Source organism: Amphiprion ocellaris, chromosome 20, assembly GCF_022539595.1.
Source record: "Amphiprion ocellaris isolate individual 3 ecotype Okinawa chromosome 20, ASM2253959v1, whole genome shotgun sequence".
NCBI classification, from domain to species: Eukaryota; Metazoa; Chordata; class Actinopteri; family Pomacentridae; genus Amphiprion; species Amphiprion ocellaris.
In genome coordinates this window covers 29,990,979-30,011,628 of record NC_072785.1, presented here as the reverse complement: position 1 = coordinate 30,011,628, position 20,650 = coordinate 29,990,979, and the positions used below count along the sequence as shown (strand labels likewise).

The window sequence follows — 20,650 nt, the reverse complement described above, 5'->3', positions numbered from 1 at the left end:
CATAACAGAGAAAACACAAATTAAAGCTCAATCCTCTACAATTATGGAAATATTAGGAGCTCATTAATCGAGACAAACAGCTGCAGATTCTACATCTGAAAGCAAAATAAGAGGATGCAATAAAATTATGTATTTAAAAGAGCACAAATATAAATTTAAATGGTCATAAAAACGTAGAAAACAAAAATGTTTAATGCATTAATCTGAGGAGTTATGTTTTTATCTCTCTGTCGGGACTCATCTGGTAAATTATATAATGTATTTTTTCCCGTTTTTTGGCAATATGGGAGGATTGTTTTTCACTCTTTTTCCACATTTTTCTTTATGACTGGGCAATAAAATCATACACCAGAAAACTCTTTAACAACTTGCTCCTCTGTCCACTGTTTCTGAGCCATGCTACATTTATTTATTGATCCAGTAGCTTTGATTTTCCTCCCAGACTCAGTTCAAAAGTAAGATAAAATTGCACAAATTTACTCAAAATTGGCCCAAAGTAACAAAAAATGTCAAAAATGGCTGAAAAACCATTGAAAATTACTTGAAACGTTCAAAATTATGTAAAATTTGGTTCAAAATGACAATATTTAAGACCTACCGGACAAGTTTGAATCTTATCTTCAACAACTTGCTTCTTTGTTCACTGTTTTATTTTATTGATCCACTAGGTTTTATTTTCCTCTCAGTCTAAAATTGTCCAAAATGATGAGAAAGTTGTCCAAAGTCACGTAAATTTGTCCAGACTGACTCAGAACTTGCCAAAACTAACTTGGGGATTGACCAAAAACTGTCTAAAATGACCAAAACTCAGTAAAAAATTTAAAATTTAAAGTCATTTTTGGACACTTTTTTTTTTTGCTATTTTCGGCAATTTTGAGTCCCATGGGTGTTACAAACTCTACAAACTAGATTTTGCTCTCTACTCTGCTCATCATGTGTAGAAAGATGTTTCACCATGCTGAATGTATCTCCAACAACTTGCTCCTCTGTTCACTGTTTCTGAGCCATGCTGCATTCGTCTTGTTGTTTTGTCTCATTTTCAGTCTCATTTTTGCGGTTTTGTGTCTAGTTTGTGTAATTTTTTTGTCATTTTGAGGCTTGTTTTCCATTGTTTGTGTCCCTGTTGTGTCTTTTTTGGGTATTGTGAGCCTTTGCTATGGAGCAGTTGTAAGAAAACAGGAAATGACACGAAGCAATCATGCTATGGGTCAGAACCATCAGTGGCCATTGCAGAGAGGACTTCCAGCCCCAGTTCATGGGTCGCCTGGTGAGCTACCAAAGGTTCTGACATTTTAACTTGCAAATATCCATATTGTTTGATCATTTTGGGGTGGCTCGGATGAGTCAGTTTCAGGCTGAATATGTAAACTCTCACATTATCTAATAATCTCTACTCAACATTGGTTCAGACCGAGATCCAAGAACCTTCACATGGTTCTTTTCTAACTCCAGTCTTATTTAACGACATGCAAATAAGTGCTGAAAAATGACGTTTTTAGAAGAAATTTATGAGAAAATCCATGTCCTCGTTGCATACTGGTTTGGTGATGGTGATAAAGAAAGGACAAAAATACAATCAAAATTAAAATTTACGGTGAAACTTGAAGAAAAGCTCTGCCACATTCCAGTCTATGTGCAACTTAAGTAAATTTATGTTGTATTTGTTTTTTTGGTAACCAAATTCCTTCTTAAAATTGACTAACACTCAAAGAAAAACTTTCAGCTCCCAGTTCTGCCCCCTTCCGGGGTTCAAGATGAATTCAGAGACTCATCTCCACATCTGAGGATTATACTAGTGATCAGGACTTGATCTTTTTGACATTCTAGAACCAGTTTGGGTCTTACCGGGGATCTTCTTGGCCCAGCTGATCATCAGCACCAGCTCCTTGTCGGCCAGGTTGGTGAGCGACATCATCATGCTGGCCTCGGTGAAGGGCTTCTTCAGGTCCTCCATGAGGTAGATCTCCGGCGGCTCGGCCTCCATGATGCGGGAGATGAACTCCTCGGGGCTCATGGCCGAGCGGTGATGGTGGGTCGCCCGGGGCAAGGGGTACAGGGGGCCCAGGTGGAGGTGGCGCTGAGCCCGGGAGCCCAGACCAACCCGGACCAGACCCCGACCGGCTGCATCCCGAGCCTGGAGAGCTCCACGACGGTGACGAGCTCCTCGGTAGCTGCAGCGCTCACGTCTGACACCTGCAGGACGAAGACGGAAACACACTCACAACACCTGGAATGGAGTCTTTAACCGTCCTGTTGTACTCATTTACAGGCACCAAAAAATATTGTTTCCTTGTCTGAAAAAAAATCCAAAAATTCAGCAAAAAAATCCCCAAATTTCAAAAAAATTGCAAAACCTTTAGAAAGAAAATTCCAATAATTCCTTAAAAGTTTCCCTTAAAAGTTTTATTTAAAAAAAAATAATCCCCCAAATTTGGCAAGAAAATTCTTGTAAATATTTTCAAAAAAAAAATCTTCCAAAAAAAATCTTAAAAATATCTAAAGTGATTACATATATATCAGTAAAACTTCTAATATTTTCTTTAAGAACATTCACCAAAAATTTTTTAAAAAGATTTTTTTTGTGAATGTTTTTAAGACATTTTTAACATTTCTTTTTTTCCACCAAAAATGTTCAAAAATTTCCCATAAATGTTGAAAATGTGGACATCAGAAGTTTTACTGTGAAAATATATTTTTTCTCCACATTTTCAAACTTTAAAACGGGTCAATTTGACCCACAGGACGATATGAGGGTTAATTTAGGAAAGAAGACATAAGACGGCAAGAAACAGTACTGGCCCATGAGCCTTTATGTAAGCTTTCAGAAATGTATGATTTGAGTACTGATACTCTTGTTTTTTTTATCATTATTATTGGTTAACCCACTTTTTTTTGTATCCTGACTCATTCTTTCCTCACTGTTTTCTCATTTTCACTGCAATCTAAAGTCCTGCATCTCTATGGAAACAGAGAAACCATGAATAGAAATAGAGAGAACTCAGAAATATCTTCTATAAGTATGACACAGTTAGAATGACATAATGGAATCAACATGTGCATCATTCTTCTAACAGCCCACAAGTGTTACCTACACTAGAAAAAACTGAGGATCTACATATTAGGTATATTTAACTTTTTTCTTTATTTACATTTTTATAGTCTCTACAAACAGATTGTTTCTCTCTGCTCATCATCTATAAAGACGTTTCACCATGCTGAATGTATCTTGAAAAACTGACCCAAAAAGTTGTCAAAAAGTCCTGAAAACTACTTCAAAAGGACACTTTTTCATGTCATTATAGACAGTTTGAATCATTTTAGAAAAGACTTGGTGCAGTTTTGAATCTTTGCACATCATCTGTAGAAAGATGTTTCACCATGCTGAATGCATCTTCCAACAACTTGCTCCTTTGTTCACTGTTTCTGATCCATGCTGCATTCGCCTTGCTGTTTTGTCTTGTTTGTGTAATTTTCAGTCTCATTTTTGTGTTTTTGTGTTTCAGTTGAGTTGTTTTTTTGTCATTTTGCCGTGTTTTTTGTTATTTTGTGTCTTTTTTTCTCGTTTTCTGTCTCATTTTTATTGTTTTGCGTCTCGTTTTGGTTGTTTTGTTGTCATTTTGAGTCTCATTTTTGTGATTTTGTGTCTTGTTTGTGCCACTTATGCTTCATCATCTTAACTAACCATCAGATATTTGGACTGTTTTGGTTTCAATTAATGTCTAATTAGTGTCTGAATGTTTGTTTGAATTTACATTCAATTACTTGTAAAGCACTTTAAGCTTCATTTGATTTGTTCAAAATAAATAGTTTCACTGATTGAATGGGATGCTGTTAGGGCTGGGCGACAAATCGATTTTATCGATTAATTCGACTTTGTACTTAATGTGGATTTGTTTTAATGAAAATCGATTTTCTCATCAACATCCGCCACCAACGCCTTCCCGCTGGGCTCCCGTAGTTCAGAGTGCGCCCCCCTCCCCCCCGCGCTTGATACACAAACAACATGGCGGCGAGTGGTGCAGATCTAAAGGCTCGTGTTCACTAGATGCTATTTTCCCGCACAGCAACACACCGCATCTCTGTCAGGCATATGGGTTCTGTAAAGCGTCTCGAGACAATTTGACTGTAATTGGCGCTATATAAATAAAATTGAATTGAATTGAATCTGAAAATCACACGGACGGTGGGCGGTCACTAGCGGACCACAACATGGTCACATGACAGCTCTGACCAACAGCAGGCTGCTACGTGGTCACATGACCGAGCTTTCAGCTGGACAGTCCTGCAGACAAGTCAGATAAACACAGCGGCTCGGCCGCAAACTTTCCCTTTTATTTCAAGAAACACGTCAGCGAAAAGTATTTCTGAGAGCATTTGAGGCGAGAAATAATCTGTGCAGCAGCTGAATCTGTCCTTGTTTTAGGTCACTGACGCCTAGTTTAGAAGTTTGAGGACAGTTTCACGATGCGTGGAATCTCCGCATCCGCATCTAATTTGCATAAAGTAGAACAGTGGTTCTCAACCTGAGGTCCGCTTTGTCTGCTCTGAGGCTGTGATGTTATAAAAAACAGATTTTTACATTCTGGATAAAATCAGAGTAACAGACTCGCTGTGTCATCACAAGTCTACCTATAAAACATTTTAAAAACACATTTATTTGGTCTTTCTTCAGGTTGGCTCTAGTTCATCCCGATTCATTAGTTTGTGTTACAGTTAGAAAATTACTGACGGAAACGGTGTCTGCAAAACGGGTGAAGATTCATCAGTACCTAAAAACTCCGGCTATACTTCGAGTGTTACCTTAAATTTGGTTTTATTAAAGGACGAGACAGAATTCTGTTATTTGTAGTGAAATGCTCGTAAATGACAGCATGAAACCAGCGAATTACGGCGTCAGGAAACAAAACACAGTTCGGTAAAGTCGGAAAGATATTCACAAATTCGGACTTCCGGCATCAATAACATTAAATATACGTTGTCGAAACATAAACGATGCCTCTTTTCCATCGTTGTAAGGTAGACAATATGCTACAAGCCCAGTTTAATCAAAGTATCTGTCTTTCAAGCTGCAGAAATTACATTGGTGTCTATGATCAGCCGGCTGTGTGACGAGTGAACAGGGACCATCTGCAAAATGCAAAACCGCTGCAAACAGCGAAGAGACAAATATTCAACACATTTACTGCTCCTGCTGCTCATACAACAACTCTTGGTTTGATATTAAATATTTTTTGTCATAATTGTAAGGAATTTTTTAGTTTAAAAAAAATCAATAACTTAACTCTTATGCATTGTAGTGTCAACAAATTTACTGCAGCCATAAACTCTCCTCCTCGTCATAGTACAACTCTTGAACTCTTGGTTTGATATAATTTTTTTTTTTTTGTAATTTTAGGGAATTTTCTATTAGTAATACAATTCAATAACTTCCCTCTTTTGTTTTGTAGTGTACTTATGTGGTGGCGGTGGTGCAGCTTATAGGAGGGGCTCCAAGCCACACAGGTTAGGAACCACTGAAGTAGAAGTCAGTCTACTTTATGCAAATGAGCTGCAGCCCTCTCCAGGTAAACACACCTGATCACAGCTGGAAACGCACCGCAACAGGACCAGCAGCCACATGCAGCGCATTTCCAGCTGCAATCCGGTGTGTTTACCTGGACAGGGCTGCAGCTTATTTGCATTAAGTAGACTGGACTCCGCCGTGCAGAGATTAGGTAGGGGGTAAAAAAAAAAAAAAAAAATCGGGATTTTTTGAGAAAAAATCAGGGATTATTTTTTAAGGCCATATCGCCCAGCCCTAGATGCTGTGTTTATTTAATTCTTTCTAAACTGTATAAAGTTTAATAGGAGAAATTTTAGCCATCACAATGAGAATTTCTGATCCCAAATACGTTGGATTTGCACATCTGCAGCAGGTTTATACCCCAGAGTGAGTCTTCTGGTTGGAATTTAAAGCAGAGCAACAGCAATAATAATCACAACGGTCTTCCAACACTCTACAGTAACAGAATAAGTGTTTACACGTGTCAGAGAAATCTCAAAGTGACTCAAATTATGCTTTCAACAAGTGGAAATTTTGCGGAAACTCAACCAATTGGTGTTTTTTAAGGGCGGTTTGCCACCGTCAGGATTCAGCCTGACAGACTGTTATTCTACATTTCTGTCAGCAGCTGCTTTAACCTCCTGGAGCAACCCATTTAGGCTTTTACTGTGCAGAACCAAACTTTCTGTCTGATTTCTTTGGAGAAACAACCACAAAAAAGTCCAATGATGCTTATCCTGATATCAGATATTCCACATAAGTTAACTGATGAAAGTGGTATGTTTTTACACATTTCTCAACAAAAATGCTGGTAGTAGAGATCTATTTTCATATATATTGTGCAGAATCTGGAAATATCTGAACTATGATGGCAGGTGTAAGAATGTTTAAGTCCCACAGTGAAGATATTTGCATTTTTACAGCAGCAAGTGGGATAAAATAATCAAAATAAATCTAAATAAACCAAAAATATACATCAGTACTGGTTCAGATTGTGCAAATGTCTCTGGAAATTTGTGCAAATAACAATATAGATACACGTCAATGGTATTGCATTGATTCTAAAATACTTTGATAGCAATTTAAATGAGAAGAAGGGATTCTTAGCCATCATCTGAGAATATTCTCATTTGCATATTTTTGTATACTCTTAAAAATATAAGATAGATAGATAGATAGATAGATAGATAGATAGATAGATAGATAGATAGATAGATAGATAGATAGATAGATAGATAGATAGATAGATAGATAGATAGATAGATAGATAGATAGATAGATAGATACTTTATTAATAAATAAAATATGGTCATTCTTGTGTATTTGGTTGATTTTTTTTCTACATTTTAGATGTTTTAAAAATCTTATTTCACTTTATTTCATTTAAATTTAATTTTAATATTTTTTATTTTATTTAAATTATATTTTATTGGATTTAATTTTATTGTATATGAATTAAATTTTATTTTATTTATATTTTATTTCACAATATTTTATTTAAATTGTATTTTTATTGTACTTTATTTAAATTGTATTTTACTATATTGTATTTTGTTTAAATTTGATTTCTATTTTATTTTATTGAATTTTAATTACATTTTATGATTACTTTTGCATTATTATTTTACTTTATTAAAATTTTACTTTATTGTTTATTGCATTTTCTTTTCTGCTACTTTTGTCTTATTTTAATTTTATTTTTGTTGTATTGAATTATATTTTATTTAAATTTTATTTAATGTTATTTTTTATATTATTTAAATTGTATGTTTTTATATTTAAATTTCATTTTTTATTTTATTTTTATTTTATACCCGAATATTCTGTGCTGTCTTATTGTTTACGTCTTTATTGAATATCCATGCTGCTATAACAACTTAATTTCAATCTGGTGATTAATAAAGTTGTCTAATTCTAAGTGTAAGGATGGGAATTTGTACGGGAAGGGCCTCTGTCAGGCTCTGAGGATTAATAGATTCCCATTTTGCTTTAACTCCAGTACCAAACATCACATATAACGTGGTTAATAATAACAACAGAGGACCGCCTACCGCACTTCATCATGCCCACTTCGTAGCATTTGCGGAGGCGGCAGGCCTGGCAGCTTTTACGGCGGTTCTTGTCGATGGTGCACTGGTTGGTGGCCGGACAGATGTAGTCGTTGTGTCCTGAAGAGGGAAAAAAAAAAGTTATTGTGGTTGAAGTGGAGGAAGAAGAGGAGAGGCTGAGGAGACGTGGATGAAGACAGAACCCCACCCTGGATGCTCCTCTTGAAGAACGCCTTGCAGCCCTCGCAGGACCAAACGCCATAGTGGTATCCGGACGCGTAGTCGTGACAAACGGCGCACAAGTGCATGTCGGCTTTCCCCACCGTGGACGAACACGAGGACGACTTGACTCCGTCCAGCCCGTCCTCAGACTTCTTCCCCAGCAGCTTGTTACAGCCGATGATGGAGCTGCAGCAGGAAGCAGGAAGAGGAACAACTTGACATGAAGGGTTTCAGCTCGTCATCCAGCTGAGAACGTCTCAGACAGCTGGAAACCAAACCAGCTGCATGTGTGGATTAATCACAGAAAACACAGAAAATCACACGACGGCCGCCGTTTCTCACAAAGATACGAGAGTTCTTCATCTCAGATCATCAGCTTCCTTCTGCTGGAAACTTTATTATCATTAACTCTAAAAAAATCTAATAAAGAAACACTTTCTGAGAAAATTTGTTTAATCCTCGTGTTGTCTCCATTTACGGACACCAAAAATATTGTTTCTCTGTCCGAAAAAGATCAAAAAAAAAAAAAAATTCCCTACATTTCTGAAAATTTGCAAAACCTTCAGGAAGAAAATCCCAATTCCTTAGAAGTTTTCCTTAAAAGTTTTATTTAAAAAAAAATCCCCCAAATTTGGCAAGAAAATTCTTGTAAAATCTTCCAAAAAATTAGTAAAAATAGCTAAAGTGATTACATATATATCAGTAAAATTTCTAATATTTTCTTAAGAACATTGACAAAAAAAAAAAAAAAAATCAACCAAAATCCAGTGAAATTCACTGGATTTTGGTTGATTTTTTTTTGTAATTCTTTTCTTTTGTCCACATTTTCAAACTTTAAAACGGGTCAATCTGACCCACAGGACGACACAAAGGTTAAAGTAATAGTCCATCTACTGGCAATTTTTACAGACTTTTATCTTGGAAAGTATCTGACATATCAAGCTAAAATTCCACTAATTCCTTTATAAATATTTAGATTTTATGCTGTAAAAACTTCAGGTCAATCAGAAACGGTTAAACAGAAATTGCTCTGAAAATTCAATGATTTGCAGCAGCTTTCCAACTACAGTAAAATCTTGTTATTTAAATGTTTTTATGATCCTGACAGTATCAATCAGCTTAAAAATGACTTCAAAGACATTGGCCATTTCATTATGACTGTAGATTAATAAGATTTTAAGATATGATGAGGTATTACTCAGAAAAATTAATTAGTACAATAATGCAGTGAGTAAAACGTAGAAAAACAATAAGATAAAAGTTTATTATTGAAATAAAAAAGTGAGATAAATGAGGCTCAAATAGAGCAGCAGAAAGTAATGGTGGTAGGTATGCTGATGTAATAATAAAATATCACACATGATAATGACATTAAATATTGCATGTTTCATTTACAGTATTTTGAATGTTCATAGATGCTTTCTGTTGTCAGAATCTGGTGTCAGAAAGGTATGAAACAATGTTAATATTATAAGAATTGGATAACCGCGATTGAAGATACTCAAAAAATAATCAAAAATTTCAATAATCTTTAAAAATGGCTGCCATTGTTAATTAATTTTTGTGCAGCAAACACGTTTTACTACATCAAACACCAAATTTAATTCCTGTTAGGAAATTTGAACATTAGAAAATTTAATAATCAGGTTCAAATATATTCCAAAAGATAATCTAAAAATATGGCGCCAATGTTGGCCACCTTGACAAATAGCTGCCAATTTGAACTTCTGCGTGGCTGATGGTTTTTCCAACATAAAGTAGATGCCAGATTTGATTCTTGTATGATACTTTGAGCATTTGAAAATTGAATAATCAAGTTTAAAGACATTCCAAAAAATAACCCAAAAGAATGGCACCAATGTGCGCCATCTTAAAAAATGGCTGCCAAGTTGAATATTTGCATGGCTGAAGCTTATTACTTACATAATGTGAATGCCAGATTTGATCCTTGGATGACAATTTGAACATTTGAAAACTGAATAATCAAGGCCCAAGATAATTAAAAAAAATATCTAAAAATATGGTGCCAATGTCCACCATCTTGAAAAATGGCTGCTAAGTTGAACTTTTGCGTGGCTGATGGTTTTTCCATCCTCATGATGTAGATACCAGATTTGATTCTTGTACGACCATTTAGACATGTTAGAATCAAGTTCAAAGATATTAAAAAATCATCTAAAAAGAAGGAAATTGTCAAGTTAAAAAAAAGGGCTGCCATTTTCAATTTGGGATTTTTCTACATAATGCAGATGCAAAATTTGATTCTTGTACAACAATGTAATCATTTGAAAACTGCAAAACTGAATAACCAAGTTTAATGATATTCCAAACAATAATCCAAAAATATGTCGCCAATGTCCGCCACCTTGAAAAACAGCTGCCAAGTTGAATTTTTGCGGGGCCACAACTTTAAATATATTTGGATGACTAATTTGATTCTCATATAATGATTTGAGCATTTAAATATTGAATAACTGAGTTGAAAGATACTCCAAAAAACAATTCAAAAATCTTGAAAAATGGCTGCCAAGTTAAATTTTTGTGGACTTCACACTTTTTTACATAATGTGGATGGCAAAATTGATGACAATGAAATATGACAACTTGAGTTATTGACAACTGAATAACAGAGTTGAAAGATATATTTAAAAAAAAAAAAAAAAAGATCCAAAAATATGGCGCCAATGTCCGCCATTTTGAAGGTTTTTACTACATAATGTGGATGACAAATTTGATTCTCGTTTGACATTTTCGGCATTTGAAAATTGAGGAAGAGAGTTTAAAGATATTTTTTTAAAGAATCCAAGAATTTGGCGCCAATGTCTGCCATCTTGATAAATGGCTGCCGCTGTTAATTTTTGTGCATCTAATGCATTTTACTACATAATGTTGAATCCAAATTTGATTTCTGTTTGACAATCTGAGCATTTGAAAATTAAATAGCAGAGTTTAATGATACAGCAAAAATATGGCACCAATGTCCACCATCTTGCAAAATGGCAGCCATTCAGAATTTTTTGAAGGGCTAACACTGTTTATTCATAATGTGGATACCAAATTTTGATGCTTATATGACAATTTGAGCAGTTTCTCAGTGTTTTTGTTGTGTTGCTGCTGTATTAAGTCGGTGTGGGTGGTCCTACCTGCTGTGGTTGATGCTGTGGCCTTTGGGCTCCAGCCAGGGTGCATGGGGACTGGGTTGGTTGTAGACCAGAGGCTGGGTGCAGTGCAGGGTCAGCTGGGGGACGTTGGGGTGAGCGTGGGAGGGCCAGAAGGCCGACGGGCTGAGGGGGGTGCAGAGCGAGGCCGGGCTGTCGCTGATGCTCGGCCGGGTGTAGCTCAGCATGGACGGGCTGTAGAAGGTCAGCGGTCCGTGGCCGAAGTCGTGGTCGGTGTCGGTGTACGGAGACGGGATGCAGACGGTGTGGCCGTCCACGCCCAGCGGAGGGCTGTACATGGTGGGCAGCAGCCCCGGGGAGCTGGGCCTCTCTGGGGCTTTGCTGGAGTCGACCTCCTGCAGCTGAAGCAGCGGTAACGGATCGGCGTCCAGCATGGGGGAGGAGGCCATATCAGGGGGGAAACACCGAGGACGATAAGATACGACGATGCAGCTGCTTCTTCTATTGCATGTTCTTCTGCAGACGGGTCCTAAAATACAAAAGGAGGAGACGGAGTGAAGATAATATTAACAAGAAGCAACAAACAGAATCATATCACTCCTCTTTTACCCTCTTTACACTGACTCCCAGTACGGTTTAGGATGGATTTTAGGGTTTTATTCTTCACTTTTAAAGCCCTTAACGGTCTTTCTTCTAGTTATAATTCAAATCTTTTATTATCTTATGCACCAGTGCGCTATTTAAGACATTCAGGCAGGTTTCTTCTGTTTTTTGTTCCAGGGCCACGACAGTCTGGATCAGATGAATCAATGATCTCTTTTAAATCTCTTCCTAAGACGCTTTTATCAGAGTCTTACCTGATTTTATTTGAGTTTTCATTTCCTTTGAACTCTTACTTCTTTTAATTCTTCTTCCATCTCTTTAACTGTCGGTTTTATATACCTTGTTGTCCTTTTATTGGTCTTATAAATTCAGATAATTCATGACTTGTCTGTTATGTTTTGATGCACTGTGAGGCTCTTTGTAACATGGATCCTTTAAATTAATATTATTATTATTATTAAGACAGTGAAACAACTGCCTTTTAAATGACAAAAACTACATTACAAAGTTGGGATGCAAATTTTGAGCAGTTTTCTTAACCAACGATGAGCAGCTTCATCAATCAATAATTGATTAATCAATAACACAAAATATACTCAGTGGTCATTATTTCATGTTCTTATAAAACTGCACTAAACATACAGAAGAAGTTGCTCTAGTGGTGTAAACAATCAACCATAATGATGTCATCTTTGAGCATCTTAGTTCAGTTACAAGATAAGAACTCTGATTAGTAGGCATTAATCATCACAGAAGTCTTTGTCATGGTGTTCCTTTACTAGCTAAACTGGCACAATGCTCTCTGCTTGCCACCATGAACTTCCTCTAATCTGAGTGACGCCTCCTCTGGTCTCTACAGTATTAAACAGTAAGAGGCTCCACCTGGTGGAACAACCAGCTACTACAGCAAACAGAGAATATTATGGGGGTTAAACTAGCAACAGGCCACCATGACAAAGACTTCTGTGACACCTAATGCTATCCGTTGCACCTGGTATACCTACTAAAGCCAGCAAAGAGCATTATGGGGGTTAAACTAACAACGGGCCACCATGGCAAAGACTTCTGTGACGCTTAATGCTCTCCATTACATATTCTTTGCATATCCTTCAGCTTTTTCTACATCGGTTAATACATTTCTAACTGGTTCTGTTTCCATAGAGGTGCAGGACTTTAAATTGCAGTGAAAAATGAACCCACGGTGAATAAAAAACACTCAGAAACTGCTTCATGTTCGGGGGTTAAGAATGGCTTCAAAATTAGCATTCACTTTGCAACTTACTGCTAGTTTTCTTCACAAACTTCACACTGCAGCCTCAATGAATCTATTGCAATTTGTTACTTAATCAAATTTAAAGAACACAGGGTCTGTTTTTGGCAGAGTTTTGCTCAAAATTATACTCTTGTTGCCCCAAAGCAGAAAAGTCAGTGACTGTAGAACTCTGTATTAGAATGGAGGCTGCTGCTGTTTACAAAACACATCCTGAGATATTTCATGAACACACCGAGGTAATGAATTTATTTTCTTAAAAAGCATGCATCATGCCGTCGTGTCTTAAAAAACAGACACAACAAGACCAGAGAGGGATGCAGCTTCCGGCAGCAGTGTTACTGTTATTCAAGGACAATGGAGAAACCACAGAGCAACACGAGATACTGGGATGATTTTCCTTTTAAAGACTATATCAGAGTAAGGACGAGATTCTGCTGCAGCTGCTGCACGTGCAGACGACAAGACGTAGCCTTCCGAGGAAACTTACAGCTGGAAACTACTAACAACACAACAGAAGCATTACAGCAGATTTATCCTGAGTTCATGAGGCGTCTTAGAGAATATATGGCATATTTATCTTCTTCAGAGGTGGGTCAGATTGTGTCATTTCAGGTAGCTGTGTTCCTCCACCATCTCAGATTTGGCATTTCTTCCTTGAGCTTCAATAAATATGAGATTTATGTGTTGAAATATCATCTGCTTCTCCGTTCAATGTGACAAAATCAGCCTCGCATGTTGTTAAATTTCAATGTAAAGACCAGATAGAAGCAGTACCTCCAATTCTATTTCCTAAAATCAATAAAACAAAGGGTGAGTGTAAAGCCAGAAGAGCCACATTCACTGAAAATACAAAAGAACCATCCTCTAATAAAACTAAATTTGTGCAGTTTTCTACTTATTTCTGGCAGAAATTGAAGCTCAGTTGTGATAATCTTCACTTTTGGTGATACTTTAATGAATAAATATCATAAATGCACAACTTTCTTGAATGAAAACTGTAATATAAGTCTGTAGAGAACCAATTCTTCAGCCAACTGAATGGAAAACAAATGAATTAAAATCAGCCACAGAACGTTCAGTGACTCAATCTGCAGCCTTATTAGTCTAAATAAGTTCTAAATCAACATTAAAAACTGGTATGTGCAGCAGATTCAATCACTGTAACCTGGTTATTTTCTACTGAAATGATAAACTGGGAGCAGAGCAGCTGCACAGATTCATATTTCTGGAAATATATCAACTGATTATTGAAGCACAACAACTACAGAGGAAAATAAAACGCGGATAAGTTAGCTGCTGTTGGGCCGCAATATAAGAAACCAGAAAATATTCACATTTAAGACGCTGCAATCAGAGAATTCAGACTCAAACTGATTAATCAATTCTTAAAACAGTGATTAATTGGACAGTTGACAGCAGTTCTAGTGTTTACAGCCTTCTATAAGCTCAGGACTCATATTAGAGCTTCAGCAATTATACTATTGACAGAAAACTGATCAGCATCTGTTGATTTTAGTAATTTTTTCAGCAAAAACATAAAAAATCGTGATGTCAAGTACCTCAAATTTCAAGATTTGAGTCTTTTCTTTGGCCTAAATTGCAAATCTTTTAGTTTTGGACCATTGAAGACGTTACATCAGACCGTTTCGGATGAGGAAAAAAGTCCTCAAATGTCTTGTTTGGTCCTAAGATATTCAGTATACTGTCACAGAAAGGGAAATAAACAAAAAATATTCACATTGAAGAAGCTGAAATCACAGAATCTTGACTTTTTTCCTTAAAAATGTACTCCTACCAATGAATCAATTATCAAAATTACCAAACTAATTTGCTAGTTACAACTAATCGATAAGTTGTTGCATGGAACCAGGAATCGGCGTCAACAAGTTAGTTGCTGTCTTTATATGATCTACATGTTGGTTGTTGAGTTTTGATACACAAACTGCTGTTTCCATGGTCTAAAAATCGACTTTTTGGCACAAAATGCAACAACACTGATGACATCTTTGACCTAGTGTCAGTTAGTTTGGAGCAAGTGCAGAAAAAAATGTCCATTTAATGGTAAATAAATTCGATTTTGCAGTTTCTATCTGGTTGGATCAGTGCAAAATCCTTAAAACATGGGGGTGTTTACAGGTAGTTTATTCCTCCTGCCGCCAAAAACAGTAGTTTAAACCTAGAAAGCTGTTGATTTAGTGATTTTTTTCTTCATAAAAGTAACACCAGAGATTGTCATACCAATGGGAAGTTGGTCCAATGGGAACATACCAACCAAAAAAAAAAAAAACAACCTGGAGACTATAGCTCTAATTTACGCTAAGTTTCTAGAGTTAACAAAGTTTCTTGAACCTGGTTTCCAACCCTTATACAAACAAAATCAACAAGACTTTGCAGAAACACAACAAAATTCTTACATAAGGTTCATTACAATCATTATAATCTGCCTACATTATCAATTATTCTACTAAAAAGGCAAAAATGTAGATAAAAACTCTTGATTTAGCTGCTGAGATTCCTCAGTACCTGAAACTATCCAGATAGTCCACACAATAAACATTAAAGGTCATGAAATGAGTCATAAAACAAACCAAATGTGCCAATTCTAAGCTATAAACTCATCAGTCTGAGGTGTTTTGCATGGCTGGACAATGTAAATGACCTGCATGTTTACAGGTTTAACCACTGAGGTGTGAAATGTTCCCACAGATGAAACTGTGTCAAAGGTGAAGAGAACATCTCGATCTATTATTGGGGTATATAAACAACAAAAGGTTTGTTCCAGAGTATAAAAACAGAGGCCCATCTGACCTCATGTCGGGCACAAAACGCTGCATCCAAACAGTGCCGTCGGCTGGTTAATCAGTGATAGAAGCTGCAGCAGAAACAAACTGATGCTTTTATAGGGTTTCCAGGGAGATTTTAGCCGAAGATGCATCAGAAACACTTCGAGGAATTCTGAGTGTTGACAAAACGCTGCACATTTAGGTTCTGAACCAACAGAAATCCATATCTAAGAGACAATACTTGATGAACAGTGGCTATAAATCACTATTATAGACAGTAAATGGTAAAATGGTGGCACAAGAAGAGGAAAAACCCTTAAAGATGACGGTCCATAAAATTATATAATATCGAAAGTTGGTTAAAATGACCACCAATAAACTCCTAGTCACCTTAAATCAAGTAAAACTGCAAAACTCCTGAGTGTGTTTAAGTGCGCAACGCTGCATTTTATCCTGCAATGTCCATTGTCAATTAATGTGTTGGTTATTTTCTTGATTAACTGATTACTTGTTTGATTGTTTGTCTAAAAATATTCCATTTACTGTCAAAGAGGAGCAAAGAAGCCAGAAAATATTTAATTTAGGAGCATGAAGCAGAGAATTGAAGCTGTTTTCCTTCAAAAAATATTTCACGGTTTGTTCTAAATTTATGAGTTGACAATCGATTAATTGATTAATCATTGGAGCTGCACCCTCCATAATTCACTGGTCCAAGCCAGATTGAAGATTATGAATTTCACTTTTTATTTCTAATAAACAGAATCTGAAGTCATCCAGTCTCTCTTTAAGGATTTCATTTTACTGTGATGTGACCAGAAAAATCTAAACTTTAAAGAAAAAGTAGTGCCAAAAGTGCTTCCAAAAACAAAAGAAAACATACAAACCAGAAAACCAAATGAACTAAAGCAGCTTCAGAACTTTTAAAGTTGAAAGCTGCTGTGAAGTAACGGCAGCAGATCAGTCAATAATCTGTCGACATCTTAGGTCGGGTCGAATACTGCAACACAACAAAAACGTGACAACATGTTCCGAAAACCACCAAAACCAGATTTGTTTTCCACTCATAAGGTTTAGTTTATTTCACTGTTAGACTTGTTTTGAGCATCTGGAAGAAGATGTTGGCGGAAATCACTGGATAAAAACGTTATTGTGTCCGTGAAGATCGAACTGCACAAGCTAAAACACAAGCAGATCAAGGTTTAAACAACGAGTCGGAGGGAGGATTCAGGAAATTAAACCTCTGCAGACGGTAAACACAAAGATGCACAATAATAGGAGTAATTACAGTAAAACTAACTGCCTACATCATGACATTTTACGTCTCAAGATTCTCTCAGATTTGGTCATCAAGCACCACAGAAGTCTTTGTCATGATGCCTGTTGCTAGCTACACCCCCACAATGCTGTTGCGAGAGTTTGTTGCTGAGTAATTCTGCCCCCTAGTGGTGCAAAAGTCATTGAAAAATCTGCAACGTTACGTTGGTCTGAAGCTCGATTACTGGACGGCAAGAAAACTTTCAAATAAACAGGGTTAAAGCCTCTAGATACTTACCGTCAGTGGGCATTGTAGCACAATAAAGTACCAGAATTTCCACCAAAAGAACAAAAACCAGACAGTATTTTCCAAAAACCATCAAAACCAGATATGTTTTCCCCTCACAATGTTTAGTTTGTTAAGTGGTTGGACTTGTTTTGAGCGTCTGGAAGAAGATGTTGGTGTAAATCCCTGAATAAAAATGTTATTGTGTCTGCGAAGATCGAACTGCACAAGCTAAAACATGATCAGATCAAGGTTTAAACAACGAGTCGGAGGGAGGATTCAGCAAATTAAACCTCTGCAGACGGTAAACACAAAGATGCACGATAATAGGGGTAATTATAGCAAAACTAACCGCCTACATCCTGACATTTTACGCCTGAAGATTCTCTCAGATTTGCCAGAATTCAACACTCAGAACCTCGATTTACTTAATTAATGGCGTCTTTCGAACGCCTGGTTTTAAATATTGCTCCAACGGAAGATCGACAACACACAGGAGAACTTTTTTGAGGACTTAAAAGGCATTAAAAAGGTTGACTTACTTGTGGAGGCTGAGTGGATTCTAACCAGTCACTGCTTAGTCAGACTGTGTGGTGAAGTTTGAGCTTTGGACAGACTGGCATTGATGGCAGCCGTCCATGGTAAACCACCAGACAGCAGCAGCAGCAGGTCAAAGGACACGTATTTAATGTGACGCGGCCTTTTATTCCGCTGCAACGTTCACATGTCACCAATGATCTGGTCTTTAAACCAACACGCCTAAAGGAGTGCTGATGGGGTTCAGTTATTAACTTCCAAAACTGGCAAAATTAGAGCTCCGGTCCAGGAAAAGGTGAAAAACCAGGAAAATCTTAGCGGACTTGAAGCAAATCCGCTCTAATACATTCTCATTTTAAGAAGAATTTCATTCAGTTGTGTCACCATTTTAAAAATAATCTCCATGAATAAATCAAAATCCATACGAAAAAACCAAACAGGCAGCAATATCAGGCAGCAAAGGTGCCAGAAATAATAATAATAATAATAATAATAATAATAATAATAATAATATATATATATATATATATATATATATATATATATATATATATATATATATATATGATAAATTAGTTATGTTCAAAAACGAAAAGAACATTCTTAAGTGATTTAAATTCACTAAAATTGTAATTTTATATCATGGATATCATTTGAAATCTAACAAAACAAGGAAAATATGACAATATATAGTTTTTATATATATATATATATAGTTATGAAACTGTTATTTTACAGATTTACAAATTATATATATGATTCCTCTTAGATAACTGCAATTGTCTGGACAATGTTAATTTTTATTCTGTTTTTAACACAGTTTAAAAAAACAAACAAAAAAACATATTTTTGCCACAAAAGAATACACTTAAAAATGGCGAAATATTAGAATATGTAAAAAATGTAAAAACTATAATAGTAGCAAATATCTGTAAATTCCGATGTTTTCAACTGATTTAAATTGAGCAAAACTGCAATTTTATATCATATTGTATGTCATATGTTGTAAAAGAACAAATACCAATTTGCAAAAAAAACACCAACAGATTTTTGATATACATAAATTAATATAATTCTAAAATATTATCAAATCATGATGTGAAGCACAGTGGTGGCAGCATCATTGACATAAAGCATGGTGGTGGCAGCATCATGATGTGAAGCACGGTGGTGGCAGCATCATGATGTTAAAGAAGCATGGTGGTGGCAGCATCATGACATAAAGCATGGTGGTGGCAGCATCATGATGTTAAAGAAGCATGGTGGTGGCAGCATCATGACATGAAGCATGGTGGTGGCAGCATCATGATGTTAAAGAAACGTGGTGGTGGCAGCATCATGATGTTAAAGAAACGTGGTGGCAGCATCATGATGTTAAAGAAGCATGGTGGTGGCAGCATCATGATGTTAAAGAAGCATGGTGGTGGCAGCATCATGATGTTAAAGAAACGTGGTGGCAGCATCATGATGTTAAAGAAGCATGGTGGTGGCAGCATCATGATGTTAAAGAAGCATGGTGGTGGCAGCATCAGGATGTGAAGCACGGTGGTGGCAGCATCATGATGTTAAAGAAACGTGGTGGCAGCATCATGATGTTAAAGAAGCATGGTGGTGGCAGCATCATGATGTTAAAGAAGCACGGTGGTGGCAGCATCATGATGTTAAAGAAGCACGGTGGTGGCAGCATCATGATGTTAAAGAAGCATGGTGGTGGCAGCATCATGACGTGAAGCATGGTGGTGGCAGCATCATGATGTTAAAGAAGCACGGTGGTGGCAGCATCATGATGTTAAAGAAGCATGGTGGTGGCAGCATCAGGATGTGAAGCACGGTGGTGGCAGCATCATGATGTTAAAGAAACGTGGTGGCAGCATCATAATGTTAAAGAAGCATGGTGGTGGCAGCATCATGACGTGAAGCACGGTGGTGGCAGCATCATGATGTTTCTCAGCAGCAGGTCCTGGAAGGCTTGTAAAGGTAGAGGGTAAATGAAATCCTGGAGGACAACCTGATGCAGTCTGAAGAGAGCTGAGACTTGGAGAAGATCAGTTTTCCATCCAGACGATGAGTCCAAACAGAGAAAGATCCTCAGAAATGGTTTAAAGACAACAAGGTGGAAGTTCTGGAGTCCAGACCTCCATCCAACTGAGCATTACAGGAAGTTCTGTTCCCTCATGATCCCTGTGGAAACTTACATAGTTTGATCAGTTTATAAAGTAGAATGAGGTAAAACTGCAGCATCCAGATGTTCAGACTGATAGAGACCAACAGGATAAATGATGGAACTGAAGCTAAAGGTTCCTCTACTAAATATTTATGCAGTTACTCATGTTTTTATGTTGTACATATAATTGACAGTTTTCACTTTAATCTGTAAGAATTGTGTTTTCCCACATTTGTTTCTACAAACTGTTCTTTTAGATTGTTTCACAATCCTGGAGATATGGAAAAAACCACCACCAGCTCACAGCAGGTCAAAGGTTTCTGACTGAGGACACGCTGCAAAAAATATCTAGAAAACCAGATCATGTTACACTGATTATTAAGCTCTAATTTCAAGGTAAAACCTGCCACAAATGTGCTAGCTTCAATAAAACAACCACATTATTGGTAATACTGTTCAAATCTCTCCTTTAAGGACACTCTGTGTCACGTTTTCATTAAATATTTTTAACTTTTTGCAGCGTGGAAATGGCACTAATGGCCCAACCAGCTGCCAGGACTGAGTGAACTGAAGAGATTAAATAGTGTCTAAATGTTGTTTTAGCTCAGCAGCATCCTTCCCACTGTAACTGTAGCATTAGCATAAATCAAACATTAGCTTCAGAAGGACTGGGTTAATCAATGGAAGGAGAACTTTGTGCTACTGTAAACACACTTCACCTCAAATAACCCTGATTTATTTCATGAACGCATGCAGCTCAGATGCTTAAAACTGGCACTTGAGCTTTTTGTTGTTGTATATTTTGGTCAGTCTGGTCAC

General features: G+C 36.8%; 1 protein-coding gene across 7 annotated transcripts in view; it reads right to left on the bottom strand.

Annotated features, from left to right (window-relative positions):
- The window catches only part of esr2b (estrogen receptor 2b), a 181,261-nt gene that overhangs the window by 23,686 nt on the left and 136,925 nt on the right, over positions 1-20,650 (bottom strand). For 6 of the 7 annotated variants that reach the window (XM_055005587.1, XM_055005586.1, XM_055005584.1 and 3 more), the window contains 4 exons: positions 10,956-11,460; positions 7,799-7,998; positions 7,594-7,710; positions 1,846-2,193 (listed from right to left, as the gene is read on the bottom strand). In XM_055005587.1, coding sequence (XP_054861562.1) covers positions 1,846-2,193; positions 7,594-7,710; positions 7,799-7,998; positions 10,956-11,460 — 1,170 coding nt within the window. Of the gene's footprint in view, positions 1-1,845; positions 2,194-7,593; positions 7,711-7,798; positions 7,999-10,955; positions 11,461-17,672; positions 17,771-20,650 lie in introns of those variants that run through there. The other variant, XM_055005589.1, reaches the window with a different exon arrangement.